The 22558-nt window shown below is 35.5% G+C and overlaps 1 protein-coding gene across 6 annotated transcripts in view; it reads right to left on the bottom strand.

Annotated features, from left to right (window-relative positions):
* The window catches only part of LOC104315959 (golgin subfamily B member 1-like), a 45072-nt gene that overhangs the window by 5134 nt on the left and 17380 nt on the right, over positions 1–22558 (bottom strand). For 3 of the 6 annotated variants that reach the window (XM_069804151.1, XM_069804155.1, XM_069804156.1), the window contains 10 exons: positions 21178–21287; positions 20174–20297; positions 19195–19328; positions 17531–17640; positions 17089–17257; positions 16613–16717; positions 5557–16338; positions 5003–5154; positions 3303–3462; positions 592–744 (listed from right to left, as the gene is read on the bottom strand). In XM_069804151.1, the coding sequence (XP_069660252.1) occupies positions 592–744; positions 3303–3462; positions 5003–5154; positions 5557–16338; positions 16613–16717; positions 17089–17257; positions 17531–17640; positions 19195–19328; positions 20174–20297; positions 21178–21287 (11999 nt within the window). The remainder of the gene's footprint in view (positions 1–591; positions 745–3302; positions 3463–5002; positions 5155–5556; positions 16339–16612; positions 16718–17088; positions 17258–17530; positions 17641–19194; positions 19329–20173; positions 20298–21177; positions 21288–22558) is intronic. The other 3 variants (XM_069804154.1, XM_069804153.1, XM_069804152.1) reach the window with 3 other exon arrangements.

A 22558-nucleotide genomic window follows, 5' to 3' on the forward strand; every position in this document is an offset into this window, starting at 1 on the left:
GAAAACAGACACAATGACAGAGGAAAGGTAACATAAACCTAATTTGCTTTGAACATCAGGCCACACTAAGAGAGGTTAAGGGAATTTCCAGGAACATTTACAAACTTTTGTGAACGAAACTGAACACAAACACACAGGTGCATGCAGACACACACACACTTACCATCTTAACAGCCACAAAAGGGTTCATCAAGAAATTGTAAAGGCAACACTTTCGAGGTATTTAAAATTTGGTATGAGATAGCTAAAATCTTGTTTCAGCTAAGACAGACATCTGCTTCTGTCCATAATGAAAAATATTTTACTTTGTGTAGAAGTTCAGCAGTGCCCCATCAATCTCTTCAGAATGTAGATTCAAATAAAACCCTCTCAGTCAAATAACAAGTCAGGAAAGCCTGACAGAAAGATAATACTGACATGTAATTTGTAATTTCTAGTCTGAGTCAACAGGGCTGTTTTGAAGAATCTTAAGTTTTAAAGCACTCTAACTTTCAATTATACAAGACATCGCCAATTTAGCAATATTTCTGTGTTGATACCAGCTCAGATTCACATGAGCTATTTAGGATTACAGCTGTCGTTCTAAGTTACCTTTGAATTAATTTGCTGAAAATGCAGATCCTTCTGGTGCATCTCCTGAAGACAGCGCTGCAGTTCATTTTGAAGCTGATTCTTCTCAGCTAAGACATGTTTGATTTCCTCTGGCGTGTCTGCACTTCCAGCGAGGGAGGCAGTTTCTAAAACCTTAAAAAGTATTAGCATATTCAGGGTAAGTGGTATAGGATTTCTCTAAATAATACACAACTCCAACACTAAATATACATATGGACTACACAGTAACTTCCTTTTCACAAGATCATTTCCTTCTCACAAGTTAATATCACATTTGCAAGAGCCTATATATATATATATATATATATATATAAAATCTTCTACTTACTGTTTTCAACCTAAATACTTAAATTAAAAAAAACAATAAAATATTACAATGAAAAGGCAATTCAACTTAATTTTTAATCACCGATTCACAGCTTTGGCCTTCTTCATCTCTGGCAGATAAACATTTTGATGTTAATCTCCAATAATGGAGGGAAGTGTGCCATCTCTAATGCTTTATGGAATCTATTTTCCTATACAATCATGAAATAAAGACTTCTACCACATAAAATATTCCATAACCCAACAGACATTACTGTTCAATAGCTTTTATTTGTGATTTTAAATCACAGAAAATGAACAGCATACGAGACACAAACTTGACCAACTAAAAACATTGTTTTTAATGAATTAAAAGGAATACGGTTTACTTCCTTTGGCACAGAAAAGGCAAATAAGAATACTGTTCTAAAATAACACTTTCCTTGAACCTTTAATGATAGTCTACAAAAGCAGACAGCAATTGCCAGACTAGGTCTCAGCTGTTGCCTTTCTAAATCTAGTGTTTTGTTCCTGGCAGAAGCCAACTCCAGCTGCTTCAGGGGAAGGGCAAGAACACATCTCTCCCTTCTCCCCCCAATTAGGTCCTATTCTAAACTACAGTAATTAGAGATTGATTTATGCTCTGAAGAATGAACTTCATTAGACCTTTAAAATTTGTCAGCAACAAGTATACAAATTTGAAAACTGTTGTCAATGTAAACTACCAAGTTCTTTTTTGATCTCTTTTTTGATCCTCTTAAAAACTGTGTCCCTGATAATGGGTTGCAGCTATAATATCTAAGAAAATGTTCACATTACCTGAAAGAGCACATCCTTTTACTGTTTTTGTATTTGTAACCAAATGTCCCTATTCTGGGTCTGTAAGAAGTGAGAGTGTAGATTCTCATTTCACTTACATCCCACAGTACTATTCGGTTGGGGTTTTTTTACTCTCATTTATTTCCTTCTCAATATAAACAATCCCAATCTTTACTGAATTTTCTTCTTAGAAGTTTTTCTACATCATGCTTCCCACCTCCCTCCTTTGAAACTTCTTTTTGTATCGATGCAATAGTTCAGTGAAGCTGAGGTGAACTGTATTACAAATTATTTACATGGAAGAATTATGTTTTCTGTGCCACTTTTCCTACCATTTCTTCAACATCCAAATAACTTACTTAGACTGGTTTTCTAAAGATATATGCAAGTCACCTTGTCTATCTGTTCCTCCAATAACATTTGCATCAGCTAGCCAACTCTAAACCTGGATTTTAAAAGAAGGTTCATGTCTCAAAAAATTATGATGCTTCTATACTTAGTGTAATAATCACTGAACTGCGGAAGACAGATCCAACTTGGTATTACCTACTGAAAGAAAAAGAAATAGGTAGAACACAGCTGTAGTACAGGCTGTCCGGCAAGTATTAAGTCAATCGGCATGCAAGGACTCTGTGACAATAAATACATTGTTGGCATCGCACAGGTAATAGTACAGCATCCTATTCTCTTTTGAACAAGTGTGCTATAGGAACAAGTAACGACACTGGTGTTACAACAGTGTGAACAGTAAAAGACTCGTGATAGATACAAAATTGTCACAGGAAGCCGGAATCATATTCCCAGATACAGACATAATGTTTTTATCTCCGCTACTACAAGAGAAGAATTCCTCCTTGAGTTGCCTGAAAGTTCCCTATCCTCTTCTTGATTTGAAAGAATTAACTGAGAAACCTGTAAATTGCACTAGTTCTTTTTTCCCTTTCCAATATGTGTCTCTATTTATCAGCACCCATTCTGCTGTTGAACATTTGAACCTTTTTTTTTTTTAACTTCTTTGTATTATATCCTGGATTTAACTAACCTAAACCAGTAATTTATAAGATTACTTAAGTAATCTACTAACATTAGCAACTCAGCAACAAGCAAATAACTTACAATGTAACCACAGCAAATTGTTACTCCTTTTTGACTAAGAATCAGTAGCCTTTATTGGTTCATAACCTTCACCTTTTGCTTCACAGCCATTTCATTTTTTATGAAGGTGCTTTCTATGTTTTTAACCATTAAAATACACCACATCAGCGAGTTTCCTCTGTTATTTTATCAACATATCATAGACTCATGATTTTTCTTTGTTTAAAAGAAGTTGATCAGCATAGCAGACTCCATTAAAAAGTGGTTTTAACCATTGCAACTCATTTGCCTGGAATAGTTGTAACTTGCTGATTTGACCCCAGGCAACCTGACATACAGGTAATGCACTCAGCCTTCTGTGATTCACTACCATATGCTGTATAGCTCTCTTTTCGGAAGCAGGCTGCAAATTTAATACAATAAACCAATGGAAGTAGATTTGTGCCTCCTGCTACATTTCATTTCTTTACCTTGACTGGGTAATTGCTGCCAGCGGAGACTGATTTCTTAACAATCATGTCTTGTTGCAGCTTCTGTAGTTCTGCAATTTGTCGGTCTTTCTCAGCAACTGTGACTTGACATTGATTTCGCAGTGCCTGGGACTCTGAGAGGAGGAGGGTTTTTTCCATTCTGAACATAAAACATTATTAGACTAGACGTTAAATGATGACATACTACATACAAGTCAATGAAAAGGATAAAACTGTACTTACTGCTATTTCTGAAATAAATAATGGTAAGTTTTGAACAGTTATATGCAAATATGGAGCACTATATGAACATTCTCAATACATACTTCAGTTTAAAGACATCTGCTAAAAAAAATAATCAGAAAATAAAGCTTGGAAAGTGATAACATCACATTTGCTTTGTTGGCTTGGAGATGAGAGAAGTTCACTGACTGTAAAGATACTAACATCTGTTAATGCAATAAATACTTCAGCTACCTAAAGAATAAGGTTGCACAGCAAAGCAACTCTAGGTCACAGTTGTGTAGAGCACTGCTCATGACAGCCAGTCTACCCTACTGCAAGTACACAAGTTTGAAAAGGAATACCCTAGACATAGAAGACTGAAATAAACAAATATGCCACATCTCCAGAAACTGCTGTCTCACACAGGCAATAGCACAAAGGGCATAAAAGTAATTTAAACCCTTTTGAATTCAATTTCTGTTTTTAAAGTTTGGGGAAAAAAATGGAAAAAGACTATTCACGCTGTTCACTGGTTAAGTCTACACGTTAGAATGAGGTTTGAATATTTCATGCTAACTTTCTCACATTTGCAAAGATAAATGTGGGGCTGGCCTTTTGATCTACACCCCGTCCCCCAAAAGCTTCTAGTATAAAACAGATATTATCTTACACAGACAGTAAGTAGAGATCTAGAAATTGCACTACAGACAATAAAATGCAGTAAGGCGCTAGGATACTGCCTACTCGCCTCAAATTCAAAGAAAATTATCTTCACTGAACTGATCATAGCACGCTTTCACACTTCAATCATCTGCACAAGTTGAAACGCTTGAATAAGAACAGCAGTCTAAGATGACCAAATCTTAATCTGCCTCCACTGAGTGCCACTTAAAAATGCCTACAGCCTTCTTTGAAGCAGACCTTAGGAGGCATTCACACAACTACGCCCAAGATGTCACATTATTCATTCGTCACAGATAATGCAAGATGTGAACAGTGCTGAAGTGGACTCTTGAATCTACAAAAATCATACTCAAATGTGAAATTAATTTAATTTTCAATATGTAGTTGGGGCAAATATGAAACACCTCAGACATCTTTTAAAAAAAGAGACCGGAGGGGGAAATCAGCCATTTCAATCGTTACTCTAAGAAGAGAGCATGACACCAAGCACTGAAATAAGATTCTTAAACTGTAGTTCCATATATCCAAGTCACCAACAGAACACAAAACATTCAATTAAGACTGTCTGAAACTTCACGTAAACCAAGAGACCATTACATAAAGGTACAAGGATAACGGCAAACAAAGGCAACGCTGCGGAAGTTGATTTCGCACATTACAGAAATATTCTTATCCTACTTCCTGCTAAACTATCCATAATTTTGGCTTTGTGGCAGTTTTATGTCAGGTTGTGAAGCACTGAAGAATTCTAAACAAGAGCCACATGTACTATTTCATTTTAACATTTATACCTTAATCCAGCAAGCTCATTCTGGTATGATGCAATCTCTCTCTCAGTTTCTGCTTGGAAGGCTTTTGTCTGATGCAATGCCTTCTCCAAATCATCAACCTTGGTCTTCAGTTTTGATATTTCAACAGCTGCAAGGCTGGCTCCTTCTTTAGCCTACGTTTAATAAACGTGATTAGTGAACTGGAATGAAAACTATATGGTTGAAGTTTTATTAGCACTAGACTTCCAACTACAGAATGATGTTTTTTCCCCATTTGCTCCTGTTTAACGGCATAATTACCTAAACTCCCAAAATTGTAAGCACACCTCCTCTAGTCACACAATGTTTTCTTAGCACTCACATAATTTACAAAGTTAAACTTCAGAATCCATAATGTCTCTAAGCATTCTCTGCATAAAGAAAAGAATTACCAAGTGATGTAGCTAATTAAAACTTACCAATCTTTCCCTAGCATTCTGAGGCATATCCAAATTACTTTTAAAAGAATTTATCTCATTGATGCTGTTGCAACCAATTGGAAATGAAGCTGTGCCCTGTTTTGTTTCAGAAGTTACCTTCTGACTGCTGAGCTCCTGCAGCAATTTGTCTCGGTCATCCTGAAGACTGGCCATAGCCTTGGAAAACGCTTCAATCTGGTGAACGTAATTCCCACACTCAGATGAGAGCCTGCTAACCTCCATCCCTCGACTGACTAACGTCCTACAGAGATTTTCAATTTCATCAGCAATCTGATCAAGTGTAACCTTATCTGCAGCATCAAGAATAGCCTGATTCAGAAGAGAATGTTCTTTGAGCATACTGATAAGATGTAATTTAAAGCCATCCAATTCAGCTTCAAGTTCATCTCCTTTCTTTTTTTCAGTCTTGAGTTCAGATGTGTATTTGCTCTGAAGTACCTTTAAGTCCTCTATTATCCTATCTCTATCATTTTGTAGAGCAGTCATTGCTTTCCCAAAGGCCTCGTTTTGGGACCGCAGCTCACTATTTTGAGACTGAACTTCTAATATCATCTTCTCTGCAAAAGCATCAGGTTCATCTCCGTGTTCAAGTGTCAAAAGAGTCTTACTGTATTCCTCATCGGCACCCTTATTATTTCTGCCTCTTGATTTCTGGAGTTCTTGAATCTTCTTCTGAAGATTTTCTCCATACTGTCCATTTGATACACATTCTTTTTTCTGAACACTATCACTAGTTAGCAGTTTCTCTCCAGATTCAGAAACAAGTTTCTCTTTGTTTAATGATGCAATTAAAGATTCTAAATCATTTACTTTAGAGATTAATTTTTTATTTTCATGTTCCAAAGATACAGCAGTATCCTTTCGCAGTTCATTGGAAAGTTGCATTTCTTTTATTTGTTTTTGAAGATCGTATTTTTCTTGTTCAAGGCTTTTAATACAATCCAATTTCTGCTTAAGTAAGTCTTTCAGCTGATGGTCTTTCAGAGACAAAACTTGGTTAAGATCTTCCCTATACTTTATCAGCTGCGCACTCAGCATTGCATTTTCAGAATGAAGATCATCTATCTGATTGAGAAGTATCCTTAATTCTTGTTTCAAAGCATTATTCTCACTTGCATTACCAACTATAAGACTGTCCCGCTGATTTAAGACATCTTGGTGAAGATGTTCCAGCTCTTTGTATTTAGAAAAAAGGTCATCCCGATCATTCTGAAGAGATGACATTGATTTTTTAAAGGCATCTATTTCACTGGCAATTGTAGCCTTATCTTGACCTGCTTTGTCTGCTTTCATCTGGAGATTTCTCAATTCATTTTCCATCCTTTGACAGGCCTCCTCAGATTGTTGTCTCTCCACCTGCAAAGACCTTAACTGAAGTTCATACTCCTTGATTTGTTTTCTATGTTGAGTCTGTACCTGAATCAGATAGTCAGAAATTTCATCACCTTTTGACGAAATGAGTAAGGAAATTTCTTTGTCTTTATTATTTAGCATGATCTTCATTTGCTCAGAAATGGTAATCTGCTTTTGCAATTCAGCATTAATTTTTTCCTTCTCAGCTAGAAGCTGTTGCAATTCTTGTTCCTGTCTTGTAAAATTACTTTCCAGAGCTTTTAGCTCTCTTCCTGCACTTTTACTATTCTCTATGAGATGATTAAGAGAATTATTTTCTTTAAGGAGTGCTTGCAAAGCTTCTTCTTTGGACTGAAGAACACTCTCCAATTCTTGCTGCCTGTTAAAAAAAGCCACATTTTCTTCCTTTATTCTGCAGAGCTCTTCATAGCGTTGTATATCAACAGACTTTTGCCTCAAATACAGTTCGTCCTTTGTTTCGTCTACCACAGAATATTTGATATTCATTTCTTGAATCTGAGTAATTTTGTCTTTCAATTCATCTTGTAAAGACACTATTCTTCTATTACTGTCTTCTATCTGTTTCTCTTTATTTTGGATGGCCTCTTTGAACTGCATTTCCCAGGTTTTCATTTCAGTGATTACCCTGTCCCTGTCATCCTGAAGAGAGGACATACACTTTGTAAAAGCAGCTAATCGTGCCAAAGCTGCATTCAAATCTGCTTGAAGTTTCTTGTTTTGAGAGTCCTTAATGCTAACTTCCTCTTGCAAACCATGAATCTCACTAATTGCCCTATCTTTTTCTCTCTCAAGGGCACCGTGTCTTTCCTGGAGCTTAAAAAATTCTCTTTTGTGAACCAATTTTAATTGTTGAAGATTAAATTCCAATTCTCTCTCATATTCTCTCTTTTGAATTTGTAGTTCATCTTCTTTCTTCTGAAGTTCTTTTCTCCAATTTAGATTCTCATCTGTAAGCCTGTCCACTTCATTCTTTGACTGATCCAACAGGTTCATCTGTGAAGAAAGCTCTCCCTTGAGATGATATATTTCTTCATCTGACTTTGCAAGCTTTTCTAATGTATTACTTAAGTCCTTTTCGAATTTTTCACTTTTTGTCTGTGACAGTTTCACAGATCTTTCCAAATCCAGGATCAGCTCCTGGAACTTTATAGAATCCTTTTGCAAATGGTTGATCTCCTGCTGTTTCTCCTTTAAGAGTTCTTGCAGTTCTTTCGTTTTGTTTTTACTTCCATTATTATCCCTCTGAGCACTTTTCACCTTCTCCTCAAACATTTTCACGAGATGTAACTGCTGTTCTTCTTTTTCTCTAATCACGTTACATTTTTCTGCCTTTAATTCTTCCAGTTGCTGCAACAGCAAGTTATTCTGTACCTGTGCTGCTTTCATTCTATCAGTAAGATGGTCAACTTTTTTAACATGATTAAGCAATTCTGTCTCAAGAAATTCTCTCTCATTCTTTACTTTGTAAGAACTTTCTTGTGCATTTTCTAATTCTTCCTGTAACAGACATTTATCATCCTCTAAAATCTTAACTTTTTCATTTAGACTAACAATTTCTTGTGTAAGACTTTTACATTCCATGCCCAGCTTTGTTAGACAATGATTTTTATGGTCCAAAGATTTTTCAGTTTCTTTCGCTTTTTCTGAAATTAAATTTCTTTCTTGTTCTAGGACAAGCACATCTTGTTCTTTTTCAGAGAGCTTATCCTTTAACACATTAATGTCCTTTAACAGTGATTCATTCTCATGTAATGCATCATTGATTTTAGATTGCATATCATTTTGGTACACTTCCATTTGAACTTGGAGCTCACCCAAAGCTGCTTTAGTTACAGTGATGTTGTTATGAAGGGTACCATTTTCATTCTGAATTTTCTCTAAAGCCTGCTTTAAATTTTCAGAAGTTTGTTTCAGCTGCTCATTCTCCTCCATTAGCTGATGATTCTGTTCAGTCAGTTCATGAAGACGATCCTGGTGTTCTTGCATCATTGCCTCTTGCTCACGTATCTGCCTTTCTGCTTTACTTTGTAATTCGTCAACTTCCATTTTCTTGGATTCACTGAGTTGTTTCAGTTGATTCTTAATAACCTCATTTTCATCAATGAGTTTTTGTAAATGCTTCTCAAGAGCCTCCTTCTCAGATTCTCCTTCCCTGAGTCTTTGAATAGCCTCTTGCTTCTCTTTTCTAGTAAGATCAATAACTTGCCTCATATCTGCTATTTTACTACTGATATTCTCATACGCCTGAAGAAGTGATTCATACTCCTGCTTTAATTCACTATGTTTAGCCTTCCATCCTGTTAATTCAACTGTCTGAGAATCTTTTAAGGTATTTAGTTGGAAAGAAAAGGCCTCTTTTTCCTGAACTATAGTCTCCATGGTGGATTTAAGACTTTCACATGCCGCCGTGAGGTTTTCATTTTCAGTCAACAGTCTAGCATTTTCAGAAACAAGGCTCTCCTCTTCAGACAATGGAGAAACAGTACTTGAACTTTGTTTTTCTCTACCAAGCTCTAACAAGCGTTCAAGCATCCCTGTCTTGTTCACCAGCTCTTCTCTTTCCAACATCAGCTTATCAATCTGGTCTTTTAGACATTTATTTTCTCTCAGGGCTTCTTTACGTGATATTAAAGCCGCCTGTAATTTTCTTTGAAGGCGCTCTCCGGACTTCCCTTCTGATATAGTTCTTTGCTCTTGTAGTTTAGAATCATTTACATTTGCAGTTTTCGCCAGCGGCTCTTCAATCGTTTGCATTTCTTTCGGGATTTGACATTCTGTTGCTTCTCTCAGTTTAGTTTTCCCAGAGTAATCAGCCTCTGATAGTTGCAAACAGGTGCCTTTATCTTGCAACTTTTCTTGAAGGAAATTACTTTCCGAACAAAACTCTCCCAATTCTTTTTCAGTATCATTTTTTTCCTTAAGCTCTTTGCATGACCCCACAGGTCTACTCATCTCAGCCTTCCCACGTAGCATACATAGCTCTGTCAGCAGTTTTTTGTTTTCTTCACTGAAATGTTTTACCTCCTTTTTCATATTAATTAGTTCCAAATCGGACTTTTCTAAACAACTGACAAGTTTCTCCTTTTCACTCTTCATTTCTTCAAATGCTGTTTTGTAATGGTGGGCTTCATCTTTGCCCTCCTTTATGGCTTTGTTTAGTAATTCCTTTTCCAGATCAAGTTTATCTTTGAAATCCATAAGTGAACAACGCAATGCTTCTATTTCCTCATTCTTTTCTGCAACCTCCTTCTTAGCTTCAATTCTCAATCTCTGCAGTTTCTCCTGGTTCATCTTGTAATCCTCTTCACTTTTTTTAATAAGTGCTTCTTTCTCATTATTCACATGTTCAAGTGCTGTCTTAACCTCTATAGCTTCAGCCTCATATGCTTTCAGCTTTTTCTGGAGCTGCTTTATGTCCTCCAACAAGCTGCCCTTATATTGCTCTTGGTACTGCTCCTGCTGTCTCAAAGAGTTTAGGTTGACTGTTTCTTCTCTTTCATCACCAAATTTAACTGATATTTTTCTCAACTCTTGCTTTAACATTTCTCTTTCCTCCTGAAGTTTTGCATAATTACTTCTTAGTTCTTTTAACTCAGTGTCTTTACTTGCCAGTGCAGTGATAATGTTTTCTGACTCTTTTAAGGATGCAACCTGAACCTTGCTTCTTGGTTTGTCTGATTCCAAATTCCTTAGGTCAGGGGCTTCTTCTCCTGGCACTGCCTTAGGTGAAGCCAGCTCTTTCCCTAGAGGGCACTCTTCTAACTGATTAAAGTCAAGTTCTTTACATTTTGTTTGAAGAACTTCCCAGAGTGCTTTATGTTCTTGTTTGAGATTCTCAAGGCGGGTTTTTTGTTCATCAAAATCTGCTGCAAGTTTAGTGTGCTCTTCCCTTTCTTTCTGAAAATTTTTTATATCTTCTTTCATCACCAAAAGCTCCCTCTCCAAGGCTTCTTTTTCTTTTTTAAATTGATTGATGACATTAATGTCATCATTGGGGTCCAGACACTTCTTCCTGTCCCCAGCACTTAAATAAGGCTCTTCTGAGCTAGAATTTTTCAACAATTCTTCCTTCTTCTTAACTTCAGACTTCAACTTTTCAAGAGCTAAGAGCAGCTGAGAACGTTCCTCTTCATATGCGTTTGCATTTTCATCGAGCATAGACTGCATATGAGCAAGCATGCAGTCCTTTTCCTCTAAAGATTTTAGGTTCTGCTCACATATGTTTTGTTTTTCAGCAATGACATCATTTCGTTCTGCAATATTGTCCTGAAGTTCCTCTAAGTAAGAGGCTTTTGCAGACAAAATTTCAGTCAAGTCGTTTATTTTGGCATCTTTTTCTAGAAGCTGTTGCTTCAAAGTTCCAATATGAGACTCAAAGTCTTTATTTTGTACTTCAATTAGTTTCAGCTTGTCTGTTAACTCATTAACTTTATTCAACAACTCCTCTGCTTTTTTTTGCTCTTTTTCTATTTCTTCCTGTCCACTCTTTTCTAGTTTTCCAACTTTTTGCATTAGATCTCTTCTTATTATCAATGCTGCTTGAAGTTTCTTTTTCAGATTGTCTTTTTCCTTGCCCATTTTCTCAAGATTAAACTGCATCTCCTCTTTTTCATTCATTAAATCTTCAAACACAGCTTCTCTACTCCTTAAGGTAACCTGACTGTGTTCCAGTTCTTTCTTACAATCCTCAAGTTCCTGCAATACTTGGTTTAGTTCTGCTACAGAACTCTTATGAACAGCTTCAAGGTCTTGCAGTTTGGTATTTAATGTATTTCTCTCTTCAGAAAAATTCAGCATTTCATTAGACAATGATTCCATGACCTGGGTAACAGAACAGTCCTTTTCTTTCAGTTGCTGGCTTAGGCCAGAAATTAAATCCTTCTGCTGATTTAATTGGGAAGTTAAGTTTCCAATGAGTTGATCTTTTTTTCCCATTTCTTCAAGGAGACTTGCTACTTTTTCACCTTCAACGTGCAGTTTTTCTTGACCGTTTCTTACCATTTCTTCTGATTTATTTAACTTGTCTTGAAGAAATTCAACCTGCTTATTTATTTCTGCAAAAGACTCTTCCCTTTTTTGCAAGAGAGACTGTTGTTTACATAATGTTTCCTTGACTGTGACCATTTCTTCTGTCAGACATTCAATTTCAGATTTGTATTTGCCCTTCATCTTTTCAATATCATTATGCAGCAGCTCCTTCTGCTTCTCAAGTGACTGCATACTTTTTAATTCATCTTTCATGATCTCTATTTCTTTCTGTTTTTCTAAAAGCACCAGTTGCAATTGTTCTCCTTCTGCTTCTTTGCTCAAAATAGTGGCTACCAGAGTGGAGAATTTTTCCAACTGAATTTTACTATCAGTTAGCTGCAGTTCAGAATCTGAAGTCTGTGCCGCCTTTTCTTTACATAAAAGCCTACTACTAAGTAACAGAGATAAGCTCTGTGTTAATTCCTCTTTCATAAGATCCAGCTCCTGCTGCAAAGACTGGATTTTGGTATCCTTTGATTTCATTTCACTTTCTAAACTGCTCAATTGCTCAATAAGATTATTATTTTGTAAAGTTGCCCTATCAAGTTCTGTCACCCATTTGTTTTCTGACTCAAGTAGACTTTGTTCTAGAGTTTCAAATTTAAGTTCTAATTTAGAAAGTTCTTCACCCTTCACACTAACCTGCATCTGTAACTTGTCTTTTTCAGTCTTCATCTGCAGCTTGACAGCATCTATCTGCATTCTTGAATAATTCTCACTGGTTTCTAGTTTTTCATTGATTTCTTGGAGCTCTTCCAATTTCTTTTGCAACTGATTTTGAGATGCAGTAAGTTGTGCGTTTTCAGCCATCAGTTTATCAGCCTCTTCTTGTAACAGATTTTTTTCTTTCTCTAAAGACTCTACCTGACACTGCAGACTACTTATTAAAAGTGCATTGTCATGGCAGTCTTGAGAAGATTTGGAATTTACATTGTTCAACTCTAACTTCAAACATGCTATGTTATCTGCCTGTTCAGTGCACTTCACACGCAGAGACTCCACAGCCAATTCTTTTTGCTGTAGTTCTTCTTCCCATGTACTTATTTGGTCCAGTGCTTTTTGGTGTTCGTTTTTGAGGGAGTCAAGTTCAACAGTCAAAGAATCAATTTTCTTCTGATTAATATCAAGCTTCTCATTCTTTTCTTGAAATTCATTAGTAAGGTTTTTCACAGCTGTACCACTTTTCTCTAATTTTTCTCTGAGAACCTCAATCTCACTAGAAAGAACGTTAACCTTGCTATCTGCCAACTGTATACTGGTATCTTTCTCCTTTAAAGAATTAAGCAGTCCAGCAATAACTTCCTCTTTTTTTCCAAGAGCTGCATTCAACTCAGTTCTTATTTCATACTGTGCTTCAATTTTCTCCTGAAGAGATAAAAAGGCATCTTCTTTCTCATGGACTAGTTCTTTAGATTTTTGTAGTTCTTGTGTTAGTTCATGTACATGACTTTGGAGCTGAGAAATTAAATTTGTCTTCTCTTCATCTTTCCTTGCTTTCTCCTTCAGAGTTTTGAGGATACTTTCATTTTCCATAAGAGATGATTCCTTTTCTGATAAGGACTGGTCCATCTCAATTATTACATTCTTCTGATGTTGTAATTCTTTTTGTAAATTCACTTTCACTTCCTCCAGCTCTACCACCTGTTTCTTTAAGACCTCACATTCATTCTCTTTCTCTTGAAGTTGTGTCTTTAAATTCTCACTGAATAATGAAATATTGTTGATGGTTAAGTCTTTTTCTGAAACAAGTACTTTTAATTGTTCTGCTTCAGAGACTAAATGGTCTAACTGTTTCTCCTGCAAAACAGAAGATTCCTGTACCTCAGAAAGCTGTGCTTTTAAACTGATGTATTCATCTAACTTTTGTTTTAAAGATTCGTCCTTCTGTATAATTGAATCATTCAACTGGGAAGATTTTTCTGTCATGTTTCTAAGCTGATATTGAAGGTCAGAAATAACCTCCATATTCTCAGACAGTTGAACCCTAAGTACATCAGACTCTTCAGATTTATCTTTTAGTAACTTTAATTCTTGGGCTTGCCTCTTAAATTCATTTTCTTTTTCCTGCATTGTGTGTCTAAGCTGGCTGGTTTCAAAACCTAGGGCTTGTATTTGGTTTTGCAGATCTGAAATGATTTGCATATATTGTCCTTCTCCTGCTGTTTTACTATCTTTCATTTGCTGAATCAAAGCCTCCTTTTCAGAAAGGAGAGTTTCTTTTTCTTCAAAGACAGTTTTTAAGTTTTCTTTTTCAATCAACAGGCCATCAATTTGGTCCTTCAGAGCTAAAATATTATGACTTTGTTGGGACAAGTGTGAAGTTAAAGCAGCTACTTCATCTGACTTTTTCATTACCATAACATTAACTGTTTCAATGTCTACTTTCAATTTTTCATTTTCTAGAGCTGCTGTATGTGCTTGTTGCCTTGCTGAAGTAATTTCAGACTGCTGCTGTACCAGCTGTGAGTGAAGAAATTCACATTCACATGACTTCTCGCTCAATAAGCTTGAAAAGTCCTCCTTTTCATGCCTAAGCATATCCAATTCTTTGCTTAATACCTGTAGCTGATTACTTAACACTGTGCTTTCTTCCATTTTTTCAGAAATTTGCCTATGAAACTTCTCAAGTTCTGAACCCTGACTTTTTACAGTCAGGTCTCTTTCCTCTACCAACTGAGATAACTCTGTTTTTTCATCTTTAAGGTTTTTTATTTCATCCTGCAACTCTACAACACAAAGCTTACTCTCTTCCATTTCCTTACGTAATGAATAATTTTGAAGGATTTTCTCTTCTAGAGACCTGTTCACAGTTTCAAAATCCACAGTTATGCTTTGAATTTGTTCCTGCAGTAATAAATTCTTTTCCTTACTATGGCTGAGCTCTTGGATTAGGCTACTGCATTCAGATAACTTATTATTTAACATTTCTTCTTTCTTTATTTCTTTGTCTCTAGTATCCTTCAGCTGAATGAGAAGTGATTGCATTTGTTCATGCAACTGTTGTGTCTGTTCCTTGCTTTCAAACAACTGATCAGCTAGCACATTACATTCCTTTGTTTTCTCCTGCAGCTGTTCTGCAACTGAATTTTCTTTTTGCTTGGCAAGTATTGAAAGTTGTTCAATCTCTTTTGCCAGAGTGTTTTTATCACAATTTAGTAATGAAAGAGTTTTTTCGTACTCAGCAGTGCTAGCAGATAACTTATTCTCTATTTCTGCCACAGCCTGGATTTTCTTTAACAGTTCACACTCTTTTACATCCAGGAGTTTGGACAAATTCTCATTTTCACTGATTAGCTGTTCCTTCTCTTTTTCCACCACATCTATACTTTTTTTCAGATATTCATTTGCTTTTATTTGCTCTGCCAATTTTGCTTCTTTGCCTTCAAGATCTGCATGCAATTGCTTATTAGCTGAAGCTTTCTCCTGTGTCTCTATTTCCATTTTCTTAATTTGTTTATGTATTTCATTTAATTGGTTATTAAGTTCTTTGCAACATGTCTCTTTGGCTTTCAGATCTCCAGTTAATTTAAGTTTAGTCTCTTCATTTTGCTGCTCCAAAACCCCAAGCTTCTGCTCTAATGAAATAATGAACTCTTGCTTCTCTTGTAATTCTTTTTTAATTGTTTCCTGATGTTCAGTATGTTCTATAAGCTTCCTAGATAACTCAGCCAACTCTTCATCTTTTTTAGCATTTTCAAAAACCAGTTTGTTGTATGAATCTTTAATTGATTTTAACTCATTTTCAAGTGTCTGTGCTTTACTCTCTTTCTCTTTAAGCAAATTGTTCCATTTTTCCTTTAGAGTATTGTTTTCCTCAAGCTGAGATTTCAAATATTCCGTTTCTTTTCTTTGTTTATCCTTGGTTTCTTGTAGCTTTTCAGATGATTTACTTATTTGTTCTTTCAGCAAAGTAATTTGTGACTCGCACTCCGCAAGTTTGTTATGGTATGCGACATTGTTGGCCTTGATTTCAGAATGGAGATGCTTAATTGTAATGCTGTTCTCACTGCTTTGTCTTATTAATTCTTCGTTTTCTTTGGTTTTAGCTTCATTCTCAACTCTAACTCTTTCTAGCTCTAGTCTCATTGTATTACTCTGCTCAGAAAGGACAGATAGCTTCACGCTTGCATCTCTTACATCAGCTGTTTGTACTTCTTTCAGTAAATGAGTTTCCCTTTCAGCCTTTGATAAAGCCTCTTCCATCCCTCGTATTTCTTCCTCTTTGCATTGCACTTGACGCTTCAGGATGATAACCTGTTCAGAATATTCTGTCATATTCAAAGACAAGACAGACATCTCCCTGTCTTTTTCTGCTAGTGCTTCTTTAAGATTATCAATTTCTCTTTCACGTTTCTGGAGATCTTGAATAAGTTGAGATCTTTCCTCTAAATGGCTGGTATTCAATTTGTCAAGCTCTTCATTTGTCTGGTCCAGATCCAGCTGCATCGACTCTACCACGCCATCTTGTTTCAAAGTCTAAACATCAAGAAAATAATGTTACAAGAACACTTCAAACATACGTTAGAAGGAGAATGGAAGTTACACTCCATAGGTAGAACTCCATAGGTAATCAATCTGTACCCAACTGTATAGTCACAAGATAACCATGTTACTCTTTAGATTGTTTTAGCATACAGAAAGATTAGTGTATGAAATTCTAAGCAGCTAATGCTGTTATTTTGCTGACATTTAAATGGGCCATGTCAAAAGAACATAAAATTTCTTCTCCTACTTTATTTAAATGAGTTACCTTTTCCTTCAGTGTAGCAACTTTTTCTGTTAGATCACTGATGACTGTTTTCTGCTCAGTGTTCTCCACTTCATACGCACTGCATTTCTTTAAGACTTCATTCAGCTTAGTATTAAAAATAAAAGTCAGTGTGATAGAAATATATAGAATTATATTGAAACTGTGATGTTAGAGTTGTAATATTGAGTTTACACAACAGTGGAGTTTATACTTTGAAAATAATACACGAGGATAACTTATCACCCCAATAAAACATAAATACTTCCATGCAAAGTTCTGTGTTGGGTCTAAGAAATCCTTACACACAACTTAAAGCAAAGCAATTACATGAAGTGAACAAAACTGTAAAGAAACAGAACAAAAACCTTCAGATAGGGAAAACAGCAATATTGCTGCTGGGACACAAATAGAAAGTTATGGCTAATGCTCGCCAGTTCTATTAAATTACATACTATTTAACAATAACTTTAACTTACTTTTTGCTCAGTATGCATGAACTTATCACCAAGCTCTTTGTTCATAAGATCCTTTTCTTGAAGCAGTTTCCTCAAAGTTTCAATTTGTTCCAGTTTTTCTGTCGTACTCAACAGTTTTAGTTCTTTTTCTCCAAGTGAATTTTCAAGGAAGCTATTTCTGTCACTTAGTCTAAGAAAAAAATACATATTTAGACATTCTGAAAACAAAGCCTGCTTTAAGCTTTCTAGAATTACTAGCCCCAAACTATTTTCCTAAAAGAATAATTATTTTTACACTTTCCATTTAAGCTGCCAAGTACAAAAATAACATTACTGCAAACAGAAGCAGGAATCAAGTAACTCTGTTTCAAGTGTTTTAAGAGATTATACTTCTCATTAGAAGTTGAATGTTAAAGCAATGATAACTATTCCTGTATGGAGTTGTAAAGAACCTTTGGTTTACCCTTTAAGCTGCTCATTCAAGCCAGAGATCAGAATTTGATGCTTTTCCACATCTCGCGTTTGTTGGTTGCGTAATTGGGTGAGTTGAGTTTGCAAACGTTCATTTTCATTCTGCAACATAACAATAATGAAGAGCATTATCACATACGAACACCCAGAATACCATGAGATAACTGGAGCCATAAAAACCTGACTCTTCAGGAGATTTACAACCTACACGGTAATATGAGACTGTTATTCTAGTACTTTAGCAAATATCAGTGCAAAATAGATATTAGTTCAAATAGATGTAACCCACCTTTCAGAAATACCTCCTTCAGCAACGCTATGATAGCATGAACTCAAGGATGATTGCTGTATACTCAAAACAACACACACACTCATACTGTGTTAAGGCAGCTTACTTAACAGGGGAAGCTACTGCTTTGAAAAAATACTTTTTCATTGGTTTGAAGACATTATCAAACTTGGAAAAATTTTTTGCCTAGTTTTTCAGGTTGAAGGAATGCAAAAACCTGCATATGGGGGATCGTAGAGAAAAGGAAAAGGAAGCAAGCTTCATTCACACAGCTTTTTTTTTTTTTTAACACAGTACAAATCTCCTACTCTAGCCAGATGCACTGCACCAACTCAAAAATAAAACCACAAAAAAAAAAAAAAATCTGACAACAGCAACCAAAAACCAAAAGCAGAACACATGTCCAGAATCAACAGCAAATAGGACAAACATGGCAAACTTGTCACCTCTAATGAAAATAAGCTAGGATTTTGGAGGAGGCAGAACACACCTGTACCGCCCTCAATAGCTGCCCTTCTTCATCTACACCAAACGTTACCTGTATTGAAAGGCTTTGTTACAAGATTCTCAAGTAATAATTAATATAAGGTTGTCTTTCATCTTAAAATCATTAATTCTTTTTTATATATGTGCAACTTAACAGATAAAGAACTATGAATAATGCACAAAGCCTGAAGGAGTTTGAGTAAGAAATCAGTTGTGTCATTTAGTGAAAATAAGGTTTCCAAATTATCAAACACAGTAACTTGTCAATCAGGAAATATTAAAAATAACTTTTCTGATAAATATTTACTTTACCATTCCTTTTGGTGCCTTCACTGAATAATTTCACAAAATAAATATATATCAAATTAGTATCTGGGATTTACATTGTTTACATATATATAAAAATAAAAATTAAATTAATAATTACTTTATATATTTACACAGTTTCTTTTCTATAAATATGTGTGTGTGTATATATATAAAAATAATAATATATATACACACACAGATACATTTATATAAAATAAACTTGAGGGATGTAAGAAGACCGAGACTTATGCCAGTAGTAACAAAATCTAATTCTGGACCTTCTGACAAAGGCCCCTTACAAAGAATAATGAAAATCATGTTGCCTTTATTTCTAAAACAAATAACAAAGCTTACTTTCAAAAAAGCTCCTCTGTGTGATGACTTTTACTTTTGCTGAACATAAGTGACGGGCTTCAACTTCAGAGCATAGTGTATTGTGTACGCTCTCTGCCAACATAATTATGAAGTATAAAGCAGGCTTTAAACATTTTGCTAGCTATGATTGTAAGAATATAAAGAGAACAAAATGATTCTCTTATATCATCAGGTTTCACATAACTACAAAAGCTCACCTGAAGAGCCTCCATTCTACCTTGAAGCTGCAATCTATCTTCCAAATCCTGACAACGCTCTTCTAGAAAAAGAATTTGTTCCTGAAGCTGATTTCTTTCCAATTCCAATTCTTCAACCACACTCCGTAAACCTACTTAAATCAAAGAGAAAAATTATTTCAAGAAAGGTCCACTAAAATTCCTGAAGTCTAGAAATGGTTTCAGCTTTTTATTCACAATTCTCACCAGGGTTGGGCATAGTCAGATCTCGACCATTTCCAGGGGAAATGCCTGAGGCCCTGTATTTCCAAAACTTAGATGGCAAAAGTACCCTTAACTATTGAAAAAACAAAATAAAGTTGCATAGCTCAAGAACTCAAGAGAACCTGGCAGAAATATTCTAAACAATATTGTGGCTCAGTCAATAGTGTGGCTCATGTTACTATAATCGCAAGTTAATCATGTACTTGCACCATCAGATCTTAAGCAATTATTAATAAACCAAGTAAACTAGTCTGTATCAAAATTTGCAAGTGAGTCTATTCCATTTTAACAATAAGATATATTTGCAGTCTTTATGACAGATATAAAAACATTTGCATTAAAAAAATAATAATTTTTTTTTTAAGTTAAAAGCATACAGCAATGGAATGCAATTGTTCTGCAACATAACTGTTACATAGATTGGAAACACAGTCACAGGAACAAGACTCGTAACTTAAAAAACACATGATCTTGCCACATAGGATATTTCATGGGCAACAAGGCTCAACCAATTCCAGTGTTTAGTCATATTTATATTCTACTTCTGAACCAAAACTAGGCAGTTCATCCAGCACGCACATGCTTTAAAATGAAAAGGAAGAAAACGCAAGCCAAAAAAATTCAACAAAGATTAGAATACACCACAAATGGGTTGTTAGTTGAATTTGAAAACAAAAATAGACACAAAATACAGATGCTGTGCATGCTTTAATAAACTGTCTAGTCGCTATCACACCTGCATTAGGTGAAGTGTACTCTGGCCACCAACCTCCCATATTTTCTCCTTCAGCTGAATCAGTGCTATCCAAGGTGACGTTCAATTCTTGAAAGCATTGTTTTCTATCAAAGCTGTATTCTTCCTATGCACAAAACATGAGAATGAAGTTTAATTTAAAGAAGAAAGAAAGCGAGGGTAAAATACTTATTCTGTTATTAAAAGCATAGTTTAAATTAGAAGGCCTAAAACTCAGTAAGTGATTCAGACACCTAAATGTAAGTACAGGGGATCAACCCGGACACGAGAGTCACCGGCCCAGCTTCCAGCTATTATTTCCAGAAAAGCCAAGTCTCCCACAGGTTTTGTATGGTATCTGCCAGACCTTCGAAGACACCCTCAGGCATCTGAAAGGCCAACAGATAACAATGTTTGGATACCTTAACTGGTCCCCTGATTTCTACAGTTAATAGGGTCCTCTGAATCTCAGGGTAAAGTATCAGAGTAAACTAAACATAAAATTATTCTTCCAATGGTATGTTAATGTGGCAATAACATCCTAATTCTTCTTACAAAAAGATTATGATTTTTTCGTGCGAGTTATAGCACCAACTACCTAGAAGTACACCTGAATGAACTGACACTATTTCCTAATTATTCAGGAAAGCTCCACCAACAAAGATATTTGTACAGATTGTATCTAAACCAAAAATGGCCTTCACATATTAAACATGCACAGATCTTCAAGCATGTGAATTACTCCAGAGAGAGGCTCATTATTTTTCAGTGTAAATTTAAATAGACTCATTACTCCAGGAATAGAGGGCTGTGATGCCATTGGAATTTCTCATCTTCTGGCTACATAACACAATCATTAAATTCATCAAAGTTTTCAGTTACATAACTAATCTAAGTTCTTAAGCCCTTAATGTTTTTAACTGTAAAGCCCCATATAAATAATAGTATTTTCTATATTTTTATTAACACACATTTGTAAAAATAAACTCTTGACTCTTTTAACCCACCTGAAGCTTCCTGCTGGTCTGATTGCTTTTTCTTCTTGCCTGCTGCAGCCTGCCCATTCCTTGAACTGTGGTCAGTTCCTCCTCCAGCTCCTGTTGCCCTGAGACCATGGCTGGATCAGAGCAGCCAGGAAAGAACCAGTCATCCTCAATCAGTTTTGTGCCACAGGAAAGCAATTACATTTATATCAGACACTACTACATGAAAAGAGACCAGGGACAGGCTGAAGTCCCTATGAATGACTGACAGGAACGAGATTAAAGCAGCAATCCATTGCATTCACCTTGTGATTTCCCTCCAACATTACTATGTAGTACATAAGAATAAAGTCTGCATATCTCACTAAGAAGAAGCAAACTGAAGTCTAACTTTACTTCTTCATCAGCTCTAAATGAAGACTTTATACAGAGACTGGAAAGGGTGAGGTTATGCTGATACTAAAAAAAAAAAAATGCCAACCAATTGAAATGCCAAATTACATCTCATTTCAAATTACCAGGTTAAAATATACCTAATTTGTATGATAAAGGCATCAGCTGAAACAGCTGTGGTTTTTATAATCTGAACAATCACATTCATTTTTATGGAAATGACATGTGTCCCTTTCAACTTTAATTTTAGTATGAGCTACAAAGCCAGATAATTTGAGGAAGTCACAAGCATGTATTACACTGCAAACTGGCATCAAACCATCTTATCACAAATTAATAGTATAATTCTTTTTAAGACAAATACAGAATCACTTGTCAATAAACACACTGAATAAATTCAGAATATGAAAGCTTAGGTATGCATCCTGTTCATTGTTAGAAATGATTTTTCATTTAAAGTACATTCCCATCTGTTTTGTGATATGACAAAACATGTTTGGGGTAACAGATTAGGAAATAGATGTTTCATGCAAAGCAGACAAAACAGAACGGCCAGTGAAAAGAAATGAAAATAAAGGTGGCTCCATACTTTAACTGAAAGTTAGATTAATTAGATAATTACAAATTTAGCTTTCAATTTAACCACATCGATCCACAGTTGTCCTCACAGCATGCACAATTCATAGAACTTATGTTGATGCATCTGTGAGGTAAACACCAGAAACTATTAGGAGATTCAGCCCTACTGGGAATACTCAGCTTTCATCTGAGTTGTCCAAGGATTACTTACACCACAAATTTCATTAACACACAATTCTGTAACACCTACTAGATTTAAGTTCTTCCTGGAATATTTCAAAATTACATACTTAACATGCTCTCAGAAAAGACTGGAAGAAAAAAAAGTTAAAGAAAAAAAATTAATGACCCTTTTAAAGTAGGACTACTAAATTGGATTTTACTTCTGGTTTTAATTATACTTTGGCTTCTGGCACTGTAACACCTTTGTTTA

This window comes from Haliaeetus albicilla, chromosome 16 (genome assembly GCF_947461875.1).
Source record: "Haliaeetus albicilla chromosome 16, bHalAlb1.1, whole genome shotgun sequence".
NCBI lineage: Eukaryota > Metazoa > Chordata > Aves > Accipitriformes > Accipitridae > Haliaeetus > Haliaeetus albicilla.